General features: G+C 51.7%; 1 protein-coding gene and 1 non-coding gene across 2 annotated transcripts; both read left to right on the forward strand.

The window, feature by feature from the left end:
- Window positions 1-655: 655 nt before the first annotated feature.
- LOC128125581 (optic atrophy 3 protein homolog) lies at window positions 656-18,298 on the forward strand. The gene is made up of 2 exons (XM_052763132.1): window positions 656-946; window positions 15,471-18,298. The coding sequence occupies exons 1-2, from the start codon at window positions 805-807 to the stop codon at window positions 15,866-15,868; spliced, it is 540 nt and encodes a 179-aa protein (XP_052619092.1). The 5' UTR covers window positions 656-804; the 3' UTR covers window positions 15,869-18,298.
- Window positions 13,098-13,258, forward strand: LOC128095886 (U1 spliceosomal RNA). The gene has a single exon (XR_008213479.1). It is a non-coding gene; the product is annotated as a U1 spliceosomal RNA (small nuclear RNA).
- Window positions 18,299-21,691: the final 3,393 nt, after the last annotated feature.

The raw sequence follows: 21,691 nt of genomic DNA on the forward strand, positions 1-21,691 counted from the left end.
TTTATTTTCATTGGTGTTTTGCCTGCATGTATGTCTGCGTGAGGGTGTCAGAAGCCCTGGAACAGGAGTCACAGACAGGCGTGCACTGCCACGTGGGTGCTGGGAATTGAACCCAGGCCCTCTGGAGGAGCAGTCAGTGCTCTTAAGCACTGAGCCATCTCTCCAGCCCCTGAGACCCAGCTTTTCAAAAAATAGAAAAAAAAATAATTAAAAAAAAAAAACAGAACTGATTTCCTGAGGGGTTGAGTCACTCCTCCAACTTCAGAGAGTGAGTAAAGCGGTAAGGTCTGCGTGACTACGCGGTGACTCTCCTCACTCCCCGGTGAGCGCTCCAGCCCGCGGAGGAAGGTGTACCCGGGACTCACCACGCTTCACTGGGACTTACGAGGCGCCTCCTATGGGCAGGGAAGCCGATTCCGTACGTGACACCACGCAAGAGCGTGGTGACGTCAGCACGTCGGGACTAGGACTCCGGCCAGGCTCCCACGAGCGGCCGTTTAACGGCACCGCCCTCTGACGCCGCACTTCCGCTGTGCATTTGCATATTCAACGAACGGACGTCGAGGCGTCGACGCGGTGACGTCACAGGGCGCCCCTGCAGAGAAACACCCTTTCTTGCACCACCACCACCCCCCAACCCCACCCCCGCCGCCAGCGTGCCCACGCGCGCTCGTACGTAGGTACGAAGGCAAGCCCCTCCTTACGTAGGCACGCACGGCCCACCGGCGGGCGGGAGAGGAACGGCGAGGTCAGCGGCGCCCCGCCCAGTCGGCAAGGTTGCGCGTGCCCAGGGCGACCGCCAAGATGGTGGTGGGCGCGTTCCCCATGGCGAAGCTGCTCTACCTGGGCATCCGGCAGGTCAGCAAGCCGCTGGCCAACCGCATCAAGGAGGCCGCCCGCCGCAGCGAGTTCTTCAAGACCTACATCTGCCTGCCCCCAGCCCAGCGTGAGTCCCACCCCCGCGGTCCCTAGCCCTTCCATTCTCGACCCCTCTCAGGTGGTTGCTCGGGGGAGGGGCTTTCTGGGCCTGACCAATCCCGGCGCGAACCGGCAAAACCCTACAACCAATGGGGATGGCTTCTGCTAGAGGGGCGTGTTACCTCTCCAATAGCGAGGAAGGGCGTGCGGTCAGGGGCGTCACCGCGCGAGTTTGGAATGCAAGCCAATAGGGAAGAGGGCTTGTGGCGGTTGACGTCTACGAGAGCCAATAGGATGAGGCATGAAAGCTATTAGGGTGGGGCTTACCTGTCAGTAGTTAGGGGCGGGACTGATAAGAATCCCACTAAGATCCCTTGCCTAGCCATCCTTTAGAGAGACTTTACTCTGTAAACTACATCCTGTTCCTCAGTTTCCCTGCCACCCTGTGGGTGCTTGCATATCATCCTGGGTTTAGAGCATGGTGCTTACGGCTTAGCTTTCCTCTGGGCCTGAGTAAGGGGCGTGATGGTGATGGTGGTGGAATCTGGGGTCCTGCGGAGTCCTGCGACCTGGCAAAAGGACGAACCCAGAATGGACATCCAGCCGTGTGATTATGAGTTTCCTCATACCCATGCATTTGTTCGGTAGCCGCACCGTGCAGGCCTCTTGGCTAGGCACTGGCAGATACGGTCCTAATATGGCAGCGTTATCTCAGAACCGTCAGGGACCCTGGGAAGTCTGGAGTTCAGAGCAACCGGGTGAGCCAAGGGAGCCTCCTGAGCAGAGACCTCACTGGCATCGCAGACGCACCAAATATAAGGTCCTGGAAAAGGCTGATCTGTCTCTGTGGAGACCGGCTTTGTAACTCGCTGAGTAGGGAACTACCATCCCCCCGTGTAGCTTATAGATGATGAGCGTCTGTTTTGTGCGAAGCCTGAGCTGACCCTGCTTATGAAATAATAGGGTCTATGCCAGTACCTGTCCGTCAACCGAGGACCCATGCTGTGACAATCTAGAAGGGATGGCAGAGCCCACTAGACACCTGACCTGGTACAGAGTACAGAGAGTACTCCCTGGCAGGTGGGTGGGATCTTAGGAGTGAGGAGAATCTCACCAGACCACTGAGGGACAGGGACAGCGTTGGCTCCAAGGGAAGGAACACATACAAAGGCCAGATAATTAAGGGAAGCCTTTTTTTTTACTCCCCCTGTGTATTTGGAAGTTCTTGGTCCTTTTGGTGTTTGAAGTTTCTGCCTGGGCTGCAGATCTTACAATGGAAGAAGTGTAGGGTTTTGAAGCCAGGCATGGTGGTGCAAACTCATATCCCAGTATTTGGGAGGTTGAGGCAGTGGGCACAGGAGGTCAGGACCAGCTTCAGATACCCTGGTGAGTTCAGCCTGGGCAGCATGAGACCTTGTCTTACAACTACCACCACCAAGAACAACAGAAAAAACAGCTGGTATCATATGCTTGTAATCTCAGCTCTTGGGAGGTAGAGGCAGGAGAATCATTGCATGTTAGGAGCTATCCTCACATTGTGACTTCCAAGATTCCCAAGACACAAACTGGGGTCATGCTTAAAGTTTACAGAAGAAAAAAGTGAGGCCTCGGGGCAGGAATGATTTGCTTCAGTCATGATCCGTGGTCATACTCCCATCACCATGGAGGCATGTGCCAGAGGCTAGATGTGGACTCTGGACTCCAGGGCTTGCTCTGCTTCCTGCTTCTCTTCGCAGCACTGGACTGGTCTTAGCTTTGTAGTTTAGAGAACAGCTTGGTCCCACCCCTTAAGCTGCTAACTTTGGGCAGATCACTTAATCCCTCTGGGCCTCCGTTTCCAGTTCTGTACAGGGGATACTATGAAACAGTAGCCGTTACTATATTCTGGGGCATATTCTCCAGCCCTTCCCGCACTGAATCCTCAGCAGGTACTGTGCTGTGTGTCTATTCTCGCACTTCCCGTACGCCTTCTGTGCATCCACACTGCATGCAGTGCTGCATTACTGGGAGTATGGAGACAGAGAAATCCAGGTCTCAGCTGCGCAGTGCTGGTGCACACCTCGAATCCCAGCACTCAGGACGCAGAGGCAGGTGGATCTCTGTGAGCTCAAGGCCAGCCAGGGCAACACAGAGAAACTCTGTCTCGGAAAACAAAGAAAGAAAAGAAATCTGGATCTCTGGGGATCCTCCATTCCTGTGGGGGAAGCCAGGTAACCACCAGCGTCAGGACCTTAAATGGGAAGTCTAGCCATGGGTACACATACCTATAATTCAGCACTTGGGAGGCTAAGGCAGGGGAAGTACCATGAGTGTGAGGCCAACTTGGGCTACACAGTGAATTCCAGCCGGCCTAGGCTGGAACATAAAGCCCTGTCTCAAAAACCAAAACTGAAACATGGAGACTGTGAGGTAGCAGTAACCGCCATGGGAGACAACAAATCATTGGAAGAAGGCTTGGGTGGATCGCAGCCGGAGGAGAGGGGAGAGCGTCTCAGCGTGAAGGCTTGGGGTCTCGTTGCGTCTGGCACATTTGATGGAGGAAAGCAGTGGCCATGGGGAAGAGATGGAGCGTGCAGGGCCTGACCACTGAGGGTCAGCGCTTGTTAGAAGGCTCTGATCCCTGAGAGGGACAGAATGTGAGTGTGAGTGTGTGTGTGGGGGGGGTGAGTGTGTACCAGTGAGTGTGGAGGGAACACACGGTCTTGTGTGAGCTAGGTAAGAACTGTACTACTGAGTTATACCTCAGCCTCAAGCTAGTTTATTGATTTCTTATGACTGAGTCTCACGTAGCCCAGGCTGGCCTCAAACTTGCCATGCACTAGAGTATGACTCCAAACTTCTGAACTGTCTCCTACTGCCAAGTGCCAGGTTCACAGGCACATGCCACCCACACCGTCTTAAGTTTTATAAATGTATGTTTTGTTGTATGATTTTGATAATTCCGTGCACACGTATATTTTGTGTTCACCTGCGAACCTCTCTTGCCCCACTCCCCCTGACCCCTCCTCTTCCCAACTAGCCCTCTTTCTGATTTCAGGACTGTTTCCCCCTTGAGACAGTGTCTCACAGTGCGGCCCTGGCTGGTCTGGAACTGGCTGTGTAGACCATGCTGGCCTCAAACTCACGCAGAGCTGCCTGCCTCCTAATTATTTTTTAAATCTGTGGCGTTGCTTGACTGTGCATGGGTGAGGGTTACATTGGCCTGGCCGTGGGCACCCCATCAGTGGAGAATGTGTCTCCTTTCCTCCAGCAGTTGTTAACTGTAGAAGTTCACCAGGGCAGACCTGAGTTGTGTTTTAATAGAACTCTGGTAATTACTGGCTGAGGGTGGATGCAGGGTGGAGACAGCTTCCGTAGTCCAGTTTGGTGTCCTTTAATCTGCAATACGACACTGAAAGAAGTTAGCGAGCCAAGCCTGTAATTCCAGCTACTCAGGAGGCTGAGGCAGGAGAATTCAAGACCAGCCTGCGGAATGGAGTGAGTTCACAGCTAACACATATTCTGAGACCCTGTTTCAAAGTAATGAGTGAAAAAAGAAAGAGCCAGCTGGAGAGGTAGGCATCACAGTGCTAGACACTTTGTAGTACGGGGGTGAGGGTGGAGCCAGGCCTGGTGACGGATCCTATCATGGCAGCACTTGGAAGGTGGAGGTGGGAGCATGAGAGGTTCAGGAGTTCAAGGTCACCTGGAATTCAATCACTCGTTTGAGGCCAGCCTTGGCTACTTGAGGGTCTAGTGACTGCTCTCCACCATTATCTCTGCCTGTCCTTGTTTTTCATGACATTGATATTGGGCCCCAGTGGTCCGGTCTGGGGTCCTGCAGTCTGGAACTTTCTCCAGTTGAATTTGAGTCCTGTGTCTTTAGAAGGCACGGACCCCGCTGAATGAAAAAAAGAAATAAAAAGGAAAGCACATGACTGCTCCTAGGTATGGTGGAGGAGAAAGTTTGTTACAGCTGGGTGGAGAGCATAGCCAGAGGCAGGGACATCTGGGAGCGTTCAGAGTGGACATGACCCTGAGCCGTGTGAGGAGAGGGGAAGGGGAACCCGGAGCATCAGCCAGGAGGCCCAAAAGAGTAGATGAAAGGGACCGGGGAACCAGGCCGGATCATGTAAGGAAGGTTAGCAGGAGAGGGCTGGAGAAGTTCAGGGTAGAGGTTTAGGGGTCTGCCGGCCAGAAAGGGCCCTGTAACAGGCAGGGCCTGAAGGATCCAGGGAGAACCTGGTGGCCAGCATCCGCTTTGATATGTTAAATAGGCTCCTCAGCCGGTTGTCCCTGGTTTGAAACCTAATGCCAACAAAGTCCGGTGTATCCATATCTATCTAGGGAAGGTTTGGGGCACTCCATACTTTGGGGGTATGTGCACGTGTGGACACGTTCTTGGTGCCTGTCTGCCCCTCCACTTGGGATGGTGTCTTGAGTCCTGTTGTCATCGTGTCAGTTGTGAGAAGAACCCTTCCTTTCCTCTCAGTGGTGACTGGTCTGAAAACTTGTTTGAGGTAGAGCTGGCAGGAGTCAGATAGGAGAGGGCAGATGGCAGACAGGCAGAGAGAACTCTCCACGCCACTGTGATGGTCCTGAGCATGGAGAGCCCCACCGGCTAGGGTCCTGCTTTCTTGCATTGCATTCTTCCGGTCTTCTCACCGCTAAGTCCTGTGGCTGTGGCTCAGAATTCCCAGTCAGTTCTCCAGGTCAGGCCTCTCCCACCACTGCTGCACCCACCTGAGGTTCTTAGCGCTCAGCAGGCTGGGCTTGCCCCTTGTATCTGTTGTACGTTGTTTTCTTTTTTTTTTTTTTTTTTTTTTTTTTTTTTTTTTTTTTTTGGTTTTTCGAGACAGGGTTTCTCTGTGTAGCTTTGCGCCTTTCCTGGAACTCGCTTTGGAGACCAGGCTGGCCTCGAACTCACAGAGATCCGCCTGGCTCTGCCTCCCGAGTGCTGGGATTAAAGGCGTGCGCCACCACCGCCCGGCTTGTACGTTGTTTTCTTTTAAGACAGGGTGGTGCGCGCCTTTAACCCCAGCACTCGGGAGGCACAGGCAGGTGGATCTCTGAGTTTGAGGCTAGCCTGGTCTACAGAGCAAGTTCCATGCCTGCCAGGGCTACACAGAGAAACCCTGTCTTGAAAAACAACCAAACAAGACAGGGTCTCACTATGAGCCCTGGCTGGCTTGGAACTCTTATGGACTCGGCTAGGCTTGAACTCATAGATCTCCCTGCCTGTGCCTCCTCAGGCTGGGATTATATGTGTGTGTCGGTGTTCTCAGTCACTCGGGATAATCAAAGAAAGAGGGTCCCTTCAGGATGAAATCAGGCCTCAGAGGCAGCTGGGAGGGAGGTCCAGCCTCACTGGACTGAACCTACAACAGCCCTACAGAAGGGGATTTATTGACTGTTACACAAAAGGTGTTCTTTGGGTAAAACGAGTTCCTCATACCAAAGGCCCTGATCTAATCTATGTGTTTAAACATCACACCTCTGCAACTTTAGTCCTTAGTGTGAGCTGTTCGCGGTACTCAATAACGCAGGATGTTCCAGGTGTGCCAGGACCGTCTTGTGACTGAAGTCACACAAAGGCTGTAAAGTTTTCTCAGAAAAACGGCTCTGCAGATAACAGAGAACAGTCACTGTTTTCCACCATGATTTCTTCAAGGTTTCACAACTGTTTCGTTGTAATGTTTACCCAAGATACAATGACTGCTAGATTTCCCACTACAGGTGTGTGTGTGTGTCACCCACCACACCTGGCTGCCTGCCCCTTCTTACCCACGCAGCTGGGAAGGCCGCTGTGGCTGCTGCAGCTGAGAGTACAGGAGAGAAGGCCTTGGGAGGCCAGCAGTGGTGAAGTGGAAGCCAGCCCTGTGGATCCTGCTGTCCCCGGCAGTCCACCCTCCTAGGAGGAAGAGACGGCCTTACATCCCGTCCAGTTCCTCAATGCACTGTGCAATGAAGGCAGAATACGTTCTTTTGTGCCTTTGAAGACAGGATCTTGTACAGTAGCCCAGGCTGGCCTGAAACTTGTAGCCATCCTCTTGTTTCAAAGAGCTCTCGTCCCCAGCCCCCATCTCAACGTGTGTACAGATGCTTCCTGGGAAGCTGTGGGTGACTTTGGGCAGGAAGGGAACCCCAGGCCATCTGTGCTTATTCCTTTCACGTGTACTGCTCACTTTCCTAGTTTGCCTCATGCGGTAAGCAAGGTCGTAGTCCTTCACAGATACCCACATTTGTATTAATTGTAGTTTCATTACTGTAACCAATACTTGAGGCAGACTAGGGATATAAAGAAAAGAGGGGCCGGGTGGTGGTGGCGCACGCCTTTAATCCCAGCACTTGGGAGGCAGAGCCAGGTGGATCTCTGTGAGTTCGAGGCCAGCCTGGGCTACCAAGTGAGTTCCAGGACAGGCACAAAGCTATACAGAGAAACCCTGTCTCGAAAAACCATAAAAAAAAGAAAAGAAAAGAAAAGAAAAGAGGGTTCTTAGCTCAGAGTCTGGGCAACATTTGCATCTGCTTGCCTCTTTTGATGGCCTTCTTGCTAGTAGTGTCCTAGGGCGTCACTGTGTCTGTGGCTCTGCCCTATAATCCACCGGGATTCAGCCCGTGGATTCCATCATGGTGATCTTAGGACCTGAAGTCTTCACTGTCTGATGAAGTCTCCACTCTCCTAACCACTCACAGAGCTCTGGGATTAAACTCCTGCTGGAATTCTGGGGACAAAAGACTAGAAGCCAGGCCAGGTGACTTACATTTGCAACCATTGACTCCTTTAAATTAATGAAAAGAAAGATATGTTTTTATTTATGTGTGTATGTCTGTGTATGCCACAAGTGTTCTGGTGACCTAGGAGACCAGAAGAGAGAGTCAGCTCCCTGGAGCTGGGGTTCAGGTGGTTGTGAACTGTCTGACAGGTGCTGGGAACCTCACAGGTCCTCTGCAAGAGCAGGACATGTTCTTAACCTCAGGGCCAGCTCCAGCTCTGGAGGGGGTTTTTGGTTTTTTGGGCCGGGATGGGGGCGTTGAAACATACTCACACGCTGTAGGTCCGGCTAGCCTCAAACACATTTCACTTTCCTGCCTCAGCCTCCAGAGTGCTAAGATACAGGTGTCTGCCACCATACCTACCCTTTTGTTTCTCCAGCCTGTGGCTTGGCTGGGATCTGCTGGGAGGTTCCTCTGACAGGGAGCACTGCATAGAGGGTGTGGCTACACGCTGTTTTACCCAGCACTCTGGAGGTGGAGGCAGTGAAGTCAAAAGCTGAAGGTCATCCTTGGCTATATCTTGAGTTTGAAGCCAGCCTGGGCTACATGAGACTCTAGTCTCAAAAAAACAAAATGCCGATGTGTGTAAAAGGATAAAAGAGAGCCAGGCGGTGGTGGCGCACGCCTTTAATCCAGCACAAGCGGGGAAGAGGCAGGTGGATCTCTGAGTTCAAGGCCAGCCTGGTCTACAAAACGAGTTCCAGGAAAGGTGCAAAGCTACACAGAGAAACCCTGTCTCAAAACAACAACAACAAAAAAAAAAACCGCTAAAAGAGAGGAGTAATAAACACAAGTGAAATTGAAAGTTGCCAGGAAATTGGGAGGTGAAACCAAATAGAACATCTAGAAATGGTAGCTCCAGCGGGTTGGAGGGCTAGGGCTGGCCAGGCTTGGTGGACTTGCCTGTAATCCCAGCACATGTGGAGTCAGGCAGGAGGATCTCAAGTTCCAGGCAATCCTGGCTACACTCTGAGATCCTATCTCAAACCAAAGGAAGAGAGCCAGGTGGGGTGGCTCATACCTGGTAGTCTCACCGTCTAGGAGGTGGAGGCAGGGGGCTCAGGAATTTAAGGCCAGCCTGGGCTACTTGATATCTTAATAAAAAAAAAAATATGAAAAAAAAAAAAGCCTGGCGGTGGCGCACGCCTTTAATCCCAACACTCAGGAGGCAGAGGCAGGTAGATCTCCGTGAGTTCAAGGTCAGCCTAGGCTACAGAGAGAGATCCAGGACAGGCTCCAAAGCTACACAGAGAAACCCTGTCTTGAAAAAAAAGAAAAAAGAAAAGAAAAGAAAAAGAGAAGAAAGGCTGGTGCTGGTGGAGCCCAGTGGTTGGGTGCTTGCTTAGTGTGCACAAGGGACTGGGTCCTGTCTCCAGCAACACACACGTGCAACTAGAAAGGGCCTGGGGGTACTGTGTGCGCATCTTTAATCCTAGCACACAGGCAGGGGCGGGTGGATCTGTCTTCTGGAAGCCAACCCAGTCTGCGTATCCAGGCCATGCAGGGCTCTGTGGTGAGACCCTGTCTCCAAGAAAGAAGGGGGGACAGGCAAACACCGGATTAAATACAGCTGCCAAAGGTTGGCTGAGCAACAGGTAGAAGACCTGTAGGAACCATGTGGCTTTGTGGGGTGCTTGCCTGGGATGCCTCGGGTGCCACCTACGTGCCCTGGCATGGCCGATCTGGGGAGGCACTGGCATTTTTATTTTTAATGGTCTCCAGAGAAAGTCACTTCCCCAGGTCTATTTATAGTCTTGAGAGTGTCATATCAGCTCCAGCATGTGGCAGCCAGGCTGTTGCTGGTGACCTCCAGACATTCAAGATGCTCTCCTGAGAGGAAACAACGGAGAGCATTTTCCTGTATCTCTGTGTGTGAGCATGTGTGTGCGCGTGTGCATTCATCATAATTACTGGTTAGGTATTTTGGTAACATAATATATGGCTATATTGTGGGTATTTTAAAAAAAAGCAATTAGAAGGGGTAGCATTAATTTTTTTGTTTGTTTTTTGTTTTTCCAGACAGGGTTTCTCTGTGTAGCCCTGGCTGTCCTAGAACTCACTCTGTAGACCAGACTGGCCTCAAACTCAGAGATCTGCCTGCATCTGCCTCCCAAGTGCTGGGATTAAAGGCGTGCGCTTCATTAATTGTATTTTAGAAGTAAATCTTTAATTTTATCCATGCTACCACCCCCCAGTGTTTTTGTTCACACAAAAACAATATTTTTCTTCAGTTATGGTGACTCACATCTATAATTCCAACCCTCAGAAGGCTTGAGGCAGGAGAATTACTGATAGTTCAAGGCCAACCTCAGCCAGAGTGAAACCCCACCTCAAAAAAACAAAGCAGGTGATCACTGAGCCTCAGTGCGGGTCTGAGCTGGCATTTGGATGCCCTCACCCAACTCTTGCTGCCTGGCTAGGTGGTACACTCACTCCTGCAGTCCTAGCTACTCAAGAGGTTGGGACTGGAGGATTGTAAGTTCAAGATCAAGCTTGGCTAGTGGGCCTGTCTGAAAATAAACAGTTTTTAGCCAACTGGGGCTGGGCGTGGTGGCTCGCGACTGACACTTGAGAAGTGGAGGCAGGGGAATGAAGAGATTAAGGTCAGCCTGGGCTACATGAGAAGGTCTCAAAACAACAAGACAACAGAGGTGGCTGTAGCTAAGTGCCTAACCTGCCTGAATGTCTGGCCTCCACCTCTGTTGTACAAAAACAAGCAACCCCGCCTTGCACCCTGTTTGTGAGGGCTGGCTGATTCACAGCCCAGGCTCAGATCTCCTTGCCCTGGTTGCTGACAGTAGTACTGGGAACGGACAGCAGAGGGCGCCCGAGTCGGTTCTTCAGCTCTGCCGGGATGGCAGCAGGCACCGAAGGCTGCCGGTATAGCTGACTCAGGTGTTTTTACCCCTCTCAAGTCCATTAAAACCAGCCAGTAAATCTTAACCAGGCCTGGAACCACACCTCCTGCTGGCTAGACAGTAAGTCCTCGGAAAACACCTCTAGGTGGTTTGGTGGCTCCCTGGTAGCACCTGGGATCTGTGGCTCTGTCTTCCTCTTTCTGGCAGTATTTTTTTTTTATTCAGACAGTTCTCCTGACCACAATAAGGCTGCTAGAGCTCTGAGCACCACGCTTCTTACTTCTTTTCTTTTAATTGAAAATTCTTTTAGATTTATTTTAGTCTGTGCATATGAGTGTTTTGCCTACATGTATGTTTGTGCCCCACATGCGTGCCTGGTGCCTGACAGTTCAGAAGAGGGTGTTGGATGCCCCGGAACTGCAGATACAGACAGCTGTCAGCCTCTGTGTGGTGCTGGGAACTGAGCCCAGGTGTAGAGGAGCAGCCAGTGCTCTTAACCACAGAGCCGTCTCTGAAGCCCCACACTGTGCTTTGTGTGGGTCAGCAGAGACCCATGATGCAGTTCAGCGATGAAGTGCATTAGGCCCTGGGTCCCCCCCAGTACCTGGGGGAGTGACAGCAGTTAGCCAGATGTGGAGGCACACGCCTGTAAATCCAGCATGTGGGAGGTGGAGGCAGGAGGATCAGGAGTTCAAGGTCCTCCTCAGCTACCAGCAAGTCCCAGGCCAGCCTAAACTATGTGAGAACTTGTCTTATAAGGGAGGGGGAGAGAGGAAGGGAGGGAGGGAGGGAGGTAAGAGACGCTTCTGAAGGTGGAGAGTGTTCTTTCTGAGCCCCTCAGAGACTACTGTGTCTTCATCCTGTGCCGCCCCTGCTGTGGGAGAGAGGCCTAGCTCAAGCTGGTCTGAGCCAGCATGCCCTCTACTGTGGCCATTTTCAGGTCCCACAGATGAAGAAACTGGGACCTCGGGCCAAGAGGTAGTGCATGGCTCAGCAGGGGCTCCACACCAGACAGTGTGACTCCTTGGTGGCCTTAACCACCGTGCTCTAGGGCTCAGCTCCTGCTCCATTCCTGCAGGCAGCTCTGCTATCTCCAATCAGATTATTACAGTCCTTGTTCACTCCTGGGATGAGCCAACACCCCTGTGAGCCAGGCCTGGAGCAACCCTGCCCCCCACCTGCTGCTCCCTGTTGCAAAGTGGGAAGCATACTGTGCTATTGGAGTCCTGACCAGTCACACAGCAAGTAAGCGTCAGGTGCAGGACCTGAACCCAGGACGGCCCAGCTCCAAGCACACTGAGTCCTTAGCCTCCCCGAGCCTCCAGAATTCCCGGGCATTCGCTCTGTTAAGCCCAGCTGGCCTGAGCAGTCTAGATGGGGAGTACAGGCGGAGGTCATTCTGTGCTGCGGTCCTTAGGAGCCTGCGTTAGTCACTCAGTCCAGTGTTTAGTGCTCTGTGCCAGGGGCTGTTCTAGGAGGAAGGACTGCTGAGTCAATGAGACACGCTGCAGTGGCTGTGCTGTGCAAGCCTGGGACTTCAGGGCCAGCCTTGGCTGCACAGGGAGTTTGTCCACATGTTTGTCTGTGTACCTGTGTGCCTGATGTTTGTGGAGGCCAGAAGAAGGCTTGGAAACCTCTGAGACTGGAGCTACAACAGGGCATTGGGAATCAAACCTGGGTCCTCTGGAAAAGCAGCCAGTGCTCTTAACCACTGAGCTATCTGTCCAGCCCCTTGAAGTTTGAATTGTATTTTTATGTGTATGTATGCATGCCTAGCACATGTATGTGCACCACATGCTTGCCTGATTCCCACCAAGGCCAGAAGCAGGTGTTGGATCCCCTGTAACTGGAATTAGAGGTGGTTCTGATGTGGATGCTGGGGACCGAACCCAGGTCCTCTACAAGAGCAGCCACTGAGCTGTTTCTGCAGCCTATCTTTTGTTTTCTCGAGGAGAGCTCTCATATTTGTTATCCTCCTGCCTCAACCTCCTAAGTGTTAGGAGGAAAGGTCTGTGCCACTATACCAGGCTTTAGAGTGAGTGTCGAGCTACCTGGGACATATCTAGAGAGGGACAGCCAGGGACTGCTCGGAGCCATGTGATAATACCAACCAGCAACAACAGCGACTACTTAATTATGCTGTCTGTTATCCTGGCAGTTGATACTAGGCTTTTATGGTGATCCTGGCTTTGTGAGTGAGGAATACTCCATAGAGAATTGAGTCCCTAAGGCAGCATAGGCTGGACAGTGAGTCCTTCTGGGTCCCAAACTGCTTCACTGGGGTTTAGTTAGTAATATTTGATTTTTTGTATGTATATTCATTTTTATATATAATTTATTCTCAAAGCTGGAGAGATGACTCAGGGTTAAGAGCACTGGCTGCTCTTCCAGAGGTCCTGAGTTCAATTCCCAGCACCCACGTGGTTACTCACAACCATCTATAGTGGGATCTGGTACCCTCTTCTGACCTGCAGGCATACATGCAGACAAAGCACTCATGCATAAAAACATGCATAAATAAATTAAATTTCAAAAGAAGAATAAAAAGGAAAGATTTCTTTTTATATGCTTACCTGGCAAAGATACCATGATCACAAAGGTGGTTTTTCCAGGGCAAGGCTTATCCATAGTATTCCTGATGTGCTGACCCCTGCCATTTCCCCAAATGTGGGAAATTCTACTGCATAATTTGTGGTGGTAGGGGACTGCATTTGAGCTCTCCCCTAGGAAAAAAGATTTATTTTTATTACTTTATGTGTATGATGTTTTGCCTGAGTGGATGTCTGTGCACATGCTTGTAGTGGATCTTGTGGGACTTGAGTTACAGACAGTTGTGTGCTGCCTTGTGGGGGCTGGGAATCGAACCTGGGTTTTCTGGAAGATCAGCAAGTGCTTTTAGCCACTGAGCCATCTCTCCAGCTCCTGTACGTATATTCTTTAAAGTGTTTTTGTTTTTGTTTTTCAAGATAGGGTTTCTCTGTGTAGCCCTGGCCATCCTGGAACTCACTCTGTAGACCAGGTTGGTCTCAACTCACAGAGATCTGCCTGCTTCTGCCTCCTAAATGCTGTGATTAAAGGCGTGGGTCACCATGCCCTGCTTAAAGTTGATATATATTATATATATGTCCTATATGTATAACACGCACACATATATAGTGTGTCTGTCCACACGCCACAGGTGTGCATATGGAGGTCAGAGAACACATGAGTTGGCTCTCTTACCAGGTGGGTCTCCGGGGTACAAGCTGGGTCATTAGGCTGGTTAGCAGTCACCATCCTACCAACCTGGCTGTGTACTGTGATGGAGATATAACATGCAGGTAATACGGAGGGCAGGTCCAAAGTGTACAGGGGACAGTCCTGCAATCGCTGCTCTCGGGAGACTTTCTGCTCCAGGTTCAGTCCCAGCCTGAATTACACAGTGAGACCCTGTCTCAAAACATAGTAAGTAGGGGCTGGAGAGATGGCTCCATGGTTAAGAGCACTGGCTGCTCGTTCAGAGGACCTAGGTTTAATTCCCAGCATCTATATGGCAGCTCACAGCTGTCCATAACTCCAGTTCCAGGAGACCCAACACCCTCACACAGACATACATGCAGGCAAAATACCAGTGCACATAAAATAAAGATAAATAAATAAATTCATAGGAAAAAACAGAAAACAAAAAAGTAAGAAAGAAAAGGGCAGCCTGGTCTATACAGTGAGTTCCAGGGCAGCCAGGGCTGCACAGTAAGACTGTGTCTCAAAAAACAAAAAAGAAGAAACAATCTAATAAGCAATAATAAAAACTAAAATGAAGGCATGCATGGTGATGTATGCCTGTGATCCCTACAGCTTGAGAGGCTGAGGCAGGAGGATTGATACAAGTTCAAGGTCAGCTGAATTCCAGGTGAGCCAGGCATAGTGAGACCATCTCCACAAGAAAAGGCTCTGTTGGAAGTGCATTCAGAAAGGAGCTAGCCTGGGCTCCCCCTCCACCTCCTCCCACTTGATGGGCTGCCATGGTGCTGTGGCCAGTGAAGGTGGCTCCTGGTCGCCCATGCTCCTCTAGGCTCTCTGTAGGGCTGAGAAACAGGGACATTGAGGAGAGAGCTCCGCCCCAGGAGCACCGCTCGGCTCCCTGCTTAGCTCCTTCCTGTTTGCTCTGAGAACCCGGGATTGCAGCCTCCAGACCCGCAAAAGGTACTTCGTGTCTCAGCTGGCCTTCCTGTGGGGTCCCCCACCAGCACCACTGCGACCCTCCGCCTCACAGGGGAAGTGGGCCACGGTGCAGCAGAGGGAGCTGGGTATGGCTGCTGGACCGTTACACCTGTGTGTTCTTGTCACTAAGGGAGCAGCTGCTTGTGCCCACTGGGGACATGGCCTCCCACCTGGGATCTCTGCTCGTTGCTGCTCTCTCTGGAGTCCGATGTGCTTTGAAAGACGTCCCGGAGCTAGACCAGGTCCTAGTGTCACAGGACTATACCCCCAGCTACTCAGGAGGCAGAGGCAGGAGGATGAGGAATTCAAGGCCAGCCTGGGTTACAACGGGGGAAAAGTGACTGGACATAATGTCCACGCCTGTCGTCCAGCACTTGGGGAAGTGGAAGCACAAAGATGAGAAGTTGAAGGTCATCCTTGGCTACATGGGGAGTTGAAAGCCAGGGTGAGCTACATGAGACCCTGTCTCAAATACATAGAGACAGAAAGAAGACGGTGTAGCTCAGTGGTAGTGGGTGTGTCTAGCATGCATGCGACCCTGGGTTCTGACCTTAATACTGGGGGAAGAAAGCCCCCAGGTCACCCCGGGAGGAGACCACGTGTTCCCTGGGAGAAGCAAGGGGCAGATCTTGTTTAGGCAAGCTCCTACCCCCACCTTGGCCTCTGACTCCAACTGGGACAAGGAAGTGTGGGGGTGGGGTGGCTTCGGAGCACACCTGACCCCTCTCTCCCCTGCAGTGTACCACTGGGTGGAGATGCGGACCAAGATGCGCATCATGGGCTTCCGGGGCTCAGCCATCAAGCCGCTGAATGAGGAGGCAGCGGCAGAGCTGGGCGCCGAGCTGCTGGGCGAGGCCACCATCTTCATTGTGGGCGGAGGCTGCCTGGTCCTGGAGTACTGGCGCCACCAGACTCAGCAGCGTAACAAGGAGGAGGAGCAGAGGGCAGCCTGGAACGCGCTGCAGGACGAGGTGGGCCGCCTGGCGCTGGCCCTGGAGACGCTACAGGCTCAAACACAGGCCACGCCCTCTTTGAGCGCCCTGGAGGAGCTGCGTGCCGAGCTGCAGGAGATGCGTGCTCAGGTCTGCAACACGCACTCCGCTCCCAAGTGCCAAGCAGCGTCTTCCAAGAAATAGCCTGCTGCTGAGGCTTGGACTTGTATGTGGCCGTGAGGCCCCCAAACAGGGCCTTCTCCCCACACCACCTGGCCTGGCCTGCCTTGGCCCAGCAGAAGCCACCAGGACCTTGATGCAACTGTGACGTGTGGTCACCCCATACTGATAGAATCCGGGCATTTCCCCCAGGGAGCACCGCAGCACAAGTGTTCAGAGCCCCAGCTCAGCCCCAACTAGGAACCACGTTGGACTTGAAAGGTCTTGCCAACATGACTCCCCACTGCTCTGGCAAAGGCACATCGGAAGCAGGGCTCAAGCCTACCCGGGACCTGCTCAGACAAGGTCAGCTGCCCGCACGCCTTCTTCCTTTGGTGGGTGCAGGCCTCCTGCAGTTGATGCGTCCATCTCCCCCCGCCCCCCATCCTCAATCTTTCTTCTGAGGTCCCCTCACCCCTCGGCCTGTGGTGTTATCCCCTAGTCCCTTCCTTGGTGCCGACTGATCCCACCTGACTCTCAGCTAACCTGTCTCAGTCACAGCCCTGTCCTCAGGGTCCTTGGACCTTGTTTCCATATTTCCTCCCGTCTTGCTTCAGTGGCATTTCTCAGGCCAGTGGGTTAGATGTCACCCATGCATCTGTCCACACCCTCCCCACTCCTGGAGCCCTGGGTCCCCACCATTTGTGTTGGTCCTGCCGTCTGCCCACTCCCCAGAGTGACACATGTTACTAGGAATGTGGTGCAGGACAGAGTGACCTGTTCTCCAATTCTGGAAGCCGACAGCAGAGATCCCGGTATTGGGGGGGGGGGGGGGTCTCACTCCTTCTGGCTTCAGGGGCTCCAAGTCTTCTGGACTCTGTCTTGTCTTGTGAGGCCTTCTCTTCCTCTTCTGCCTCTTGGACACCTGCCCTGAATACAAGGCCCACTCTCAATCTAGGGTGACCACATTGAAAGGTCTTTAATTACATCTCTGAAGACCCTTTTCTGAATGGGGACACACTGACAGGGTTAGGACATGGGTTTATCTTTTGGAGGCCCCCGATTCAGCTTGTTCCCTCTGCCATCCTAAGAGCGTGCAAGGCCTGCTGTGCTGTTTGGCCTCTGGCAGCCTCCACTGGGCTGCTGGGGTTGGGCTCAGCACTACAGCTCCAGGAGGACTGGGCTGCCCCAGTCACTGCCGTGCCGTAGGAGGCATCTCAGGGATATAGGAGTGGCATAGTTAATATGGACCTCCAGACACAGGGGCCAGGGTTCAGTAATAATAGAGAATGTGGTGGCTCACAGCTGGAATCCCAGCTCTCCGAGGCTGAGGCAGGAGTGACCCTGAGTCCACAGAGTGAGACCCTGTCTCCAAAAAAAAAAAAAAAAAAAAAAAGATAAAAAAGAAAAAAGAAGAAGAAAAGAAAGAAATCTTGGAGAAAAGCCAGAAAAAGTTTTGGCTCTGATGGGAAAGGGACAAGACTCATCCTATGAGCTCTTTCCCATATTGGGAAACTGAGGCCCAGGGGAAGGGATACTAAGGGACTTGGCCAAGATCCCACAGCTCAGGAGGCCCAGCTACTTGGAGTGGGGAGAACCAGCTGGCTCTAGCTGCAGGGCAAGGTGAGGAGAGGGCCAGACCTCTCCCCGAGGCCAGAGGCACTGGGTTTCTGTTCCCTATCAGAAGAGCCCCAGACCACACCTGAGATCTCCAAATATAGGAGCAGATTCCTTCTACCTGGCTCTTGTCCCTAGAGATGGGCCTGGCAGGGCTCTTCCCCAGAGGGCTGAAAATGACCCATTCCCAGGATTCACCAGGTAGAACTCAAGACTTGCTTCTGAGACCGTATCTCAACTCCTAGGAGAGGGAGAATCGGTGTCTTTAAATTTGGAGTGGCTGCGTTAGGTGAGGTCCTGACTGAGGGACAAAGGCAAAGGACAGACATGGCTACAGGATGAAGGAGGACAGAGGATGGGGCCAGGGAGGCGACTCAGAGCCCGATTGCCATGGTTACCCCTGAGAGTCCAGTGTGGCACTAGCAGCTCCAAGACCAGCTCTGGCCACCCTGGCCTGGGTCAGTTCACTGAAGTTATGGCAAAGCCAGGCTAGGTCAGGGGCCCTGGGCCCTGTCAGGTCGGTCATTACTCCAACAGAGCAACTTCGCTGTTCTGAGTTCCCTGAAGAACCCCCAGGAATGTTTTCTCTGAGACGAATGTCACCTTCAGGCCACCCGAGCATGAAATTGGCCTGTGGGGCCACCGTGGCCGGTGGAGCCTTCACATGGTCCTGATGCATCTGGACACGTTGGGGCCTGTAGGCAGCCTCCCCCTCGGTGGCAGTGCGGGAAGCAAGTGTGATAGGGGGTGTGGTTCCAGAAGCCTCCACAAGGCCGGAGGCGGAGCAGTTCCCTGTGGTCCTACTCACTGCAGTATTTCCCACGTGGGGAGGAGGGTGAGAATAAATTTATTAATGAAGCTGGTTGTCTTCAAGTTTATTTGTGTGTGTTCTTAGTGGAAAAAATTCAGTAAACTTAACAGATGGAATCATTTGCCACCAAGCCTGATGGACCTGAGTTGGGTCCCTGGAATTTGCATGGTAGAAGGAGAGAACTGGTTCCCGCAGGTTGTCCTCAGACCTCCATGTTCACATTGTAACATACACACAACTATAAACACACAGTAAATAAATACGATGGAATAAACACGTTTTAAAGTCCAGGTCCGGAATGGCATATATCTGTAATCCCAGCACTTGGCTTCCTGCTAAACATGAAAGACTTCATGTTTGAGGGGCTCCATAGAAAGACCCTGTCTAGAGCAACCCAGTATTAACAGGTAGCATGGTGGCACATGCCTGAGAATCAGCACTTAGGAAATAGAGGCAAGAAGGTCAAGAATTCAAGGTCATCGTCCTCCACAAGTGAGCTTGAAGCCATCCTGGGCTCTGTGAGACTTTGTCTCAAAAACAAACCAAAAGATTAATTTTAAAAATCATATTAGCCAGGCAGTGGTGGTGCACGCCTTTAACCTAGCACTTGAGAGCCAGAGGCAGGCAGATCTCTGAGTTCAAGGCCAGCCTGGTCTGCAGAGCGAGTTCCAGGACAGTCAGCTACACAGAGAAACCCTGCTTCAAAAATAAAGGGCTGGAGAGATGGCTCAGAGATTAAGAGCACCGACTGCTCTTCCAGAGGTCCTGAGTTCAATTTCCCGCAACCACATGGTGGCTCACAACCATCTGTAATGAGATCTGGCGCCCTCTTCTATATACATAATAAATAAATAAATCTTTAAAAAAAAAAAGTTCATATTAACCAGAAAAGCTGCCCTCTGTTTATTCTGCCGTTTGAGGAAGATCACTGAGTTGCCCACCGTGTGCCCAGCCCTGTTCTGTGCCATGCTGGGTTCCCGGTGGAGCCCTGGTCAGCTGCAGCCCCAGCCTCATGGATTTACAGCCCAGTGGGGAACAGCTGCACACACTGTCTTCAGTGCTGTCTGTGCCGTCCTGGTTCTGTGGGGAGACGGGGCTGGACAAAACCCCTCCACTGCCTGTCGGGGCACTGCCTGTCCATCCCTGGCAGGCCCTGCTGCCCCTTTGTTGGTTTCATTGGTGGACAAGCTCCTATTGGAGGGACCAAGATGTTGAAGAGCCACCCTAGAGGAGAATTTCTCCCATACAAGCTCCAGCCAGTTGCCCTGGCCCCAAGACCATCCCTTGGCTGGCCTCTGTGAGCAGTGGGCAGACTGACAGAAAAGCCTGCCTAGCAGCTGGGGTGCCATCACCCACCAACTGGACACATGTTCTCTGAGCAGCTACTATGTCCGGATCAGCCAGGAACAAGACAAAGGCTAGCATCACCACCATGGAACTGGCACTCCAGTGCAGGAGCAAAGAGCCAATGCTGGGGAGATGGTGCCGTGGGCACAGTTCTTGTCTGGCATGCCTGAAGCCCTGGATTCAGTCCCCAGCACTGCATAAACTGCATATACCTGTGATCCGAACACTCTGGAGGTACCTCGTGTTCAAGGTGGAGAACTCCATAGGGAAACCTGGGTCAGAACAAACAGTCACAACTGCAAGGCCTGGCAGACCAGGCCCCTCCGTCGAATCAGTCAATAAAGGTTTATTAAAACAGCCGTGTGAATTCACTTGTACATTGTTGCTGGCCATCTTAGCAGGGTTTGAGTATCTGAGACTCCGAGCTGAAAACAGTTACCCACTGCCTCTCAGAGAAGAGGTTGGCTGACTCCACACAGCAAGGGTACACAAAGGCCTCTGGTCTCACAGGAGCTGAGCGTGGTGGCGCACGCCTTTAATCCCTGCACTGGGAGGCAGAGGCTGTTGGATCTCTGTGAGTTCTAGATTGGCCTGACCTACATAGTTCCAGGGCAGCCAGGGCTATGTAGAGAAACCCTGTCTCAAAAACGAAACAAAAGAGTTGATGTAATCCATCAAGAACACGTGTAATTGTGTAATAATTTGGTTCTCTCTGTATGCAGATCAGTGTTGTGTAATTCGGGGCACGTGTATGTATATAATGACATTGTGATGTTGCACACATGTCTCTGGAATGACAGTTTAGTGAAGTCATCACCCAGCAGTACTTCCTCCTGTGTCCTGTTTTGTGATAATCCAGTTCATAAAGATGAACTATATTGGCTGGAGAGATGGCTCAGCAGTTAAGAGCTCTTGTTGTTCTTACTGAGAAGTCAAGTTCACTTCCCAACACCCACACAGTGTTTCACAGCCATTCCTAACTCCAGTTCCAGGAGATCAGTACCCTCTTCAGGCATACACGTGGTACACAGACACACATGCAGTCATTCATACACATAAGATGATAAATAAATGTAGTGAGTCTTTCTCTGTTCCACCAGCCAGCTCCCAAATCATGACAGAGACTTGTTATTAATTATGAAAGCTCGGCCGATGGCTTAGGCTTGTTTTTAGCTAGCTCTTATAACTTAAACTAACCCATTTCTACTGATCTGTGTTCTTTTGCATGGCACAGTTACCTCTACTGTGTAATGCCCATGCTGCTTGCTCTGCGTCCTGGCTTCTCCGCCTTTCTACTTCCCAGTGTCCTTTGTGCCTAGAAATCCTGCCTAGCTATAAGCTGTCAGCTTTTTATTAAACCAATCAGAGTGGCACATCTTCACACAATATAAAGGAATATTCTACAACAAATACATATATATATAAAAGAATTATATAAAGCCAGGTGTGGTAGCCCATGCCTTTAATCCCAGCACTAGGGAGGCAGAGGCAGGTGGATCTTTGGGAGTTTGAGGCCAGCCTGGTCTACAGAGCTAGTTCCAGGACAGCCAGGGCTCTGTTACACAGAGAAACCTTGTCTCAGAAAAAAACAAACCAAAAAACAAAACCAAACCAATATAAACATATATATGTGTGTATTTGTACACATATGCACATATGTGTTCTGTGCACCTAACATGTATTCTAAACATAAAACTGACCTGATGTGACGGCAGCTTCCTTAATCTCAGCTGTGACTGAGAGAGGAAGATTGTCACAAGTTTGAACAGCCTGGGTGTGGTGACTCACACTTGTAACACTTGGGAAGTGGAGGCAGGAGGAGCTGGAGTTGAAGGTCATCATCAGCTGATACAGCTACATAGCACGTTTGAGGCCAGCCTGGGCTACATGAGAGCCTGTGCCAACCCCCCCCTCAAAAAAAGTAGGCTTAAATGGTGCACGCTTGGAATCCCAGCACTTGGGAGGTGGAGATAGGATCAGGAAATCAAGGCTAGCCTGGGCTAAGTAGCCCTTGAACTGACTGAGTAGTGAGTCAAGTGCCAGTTTACATGAGACCCTGCCTCAGAATACAGAAACAAGGCAACAAGAACACA

This window comes from Peromyscus californicus, unplaced genomic scaffold (assembly GCF_007827085.1).
Source record: "Peromyscus californicus insignis strain IS unplaced genomic scaffold, ASM782708v3 Scaffold_4__1_contigs__length_199733344, whole genome shotgun sequence".
Taxonomy (NCBI): domain Eukaryota; kingdom Metazoa; phylum Chordata; class Mammalia; order Rodentia; family Cricetidae; genus Peromyscus; species Peromyscus californicus.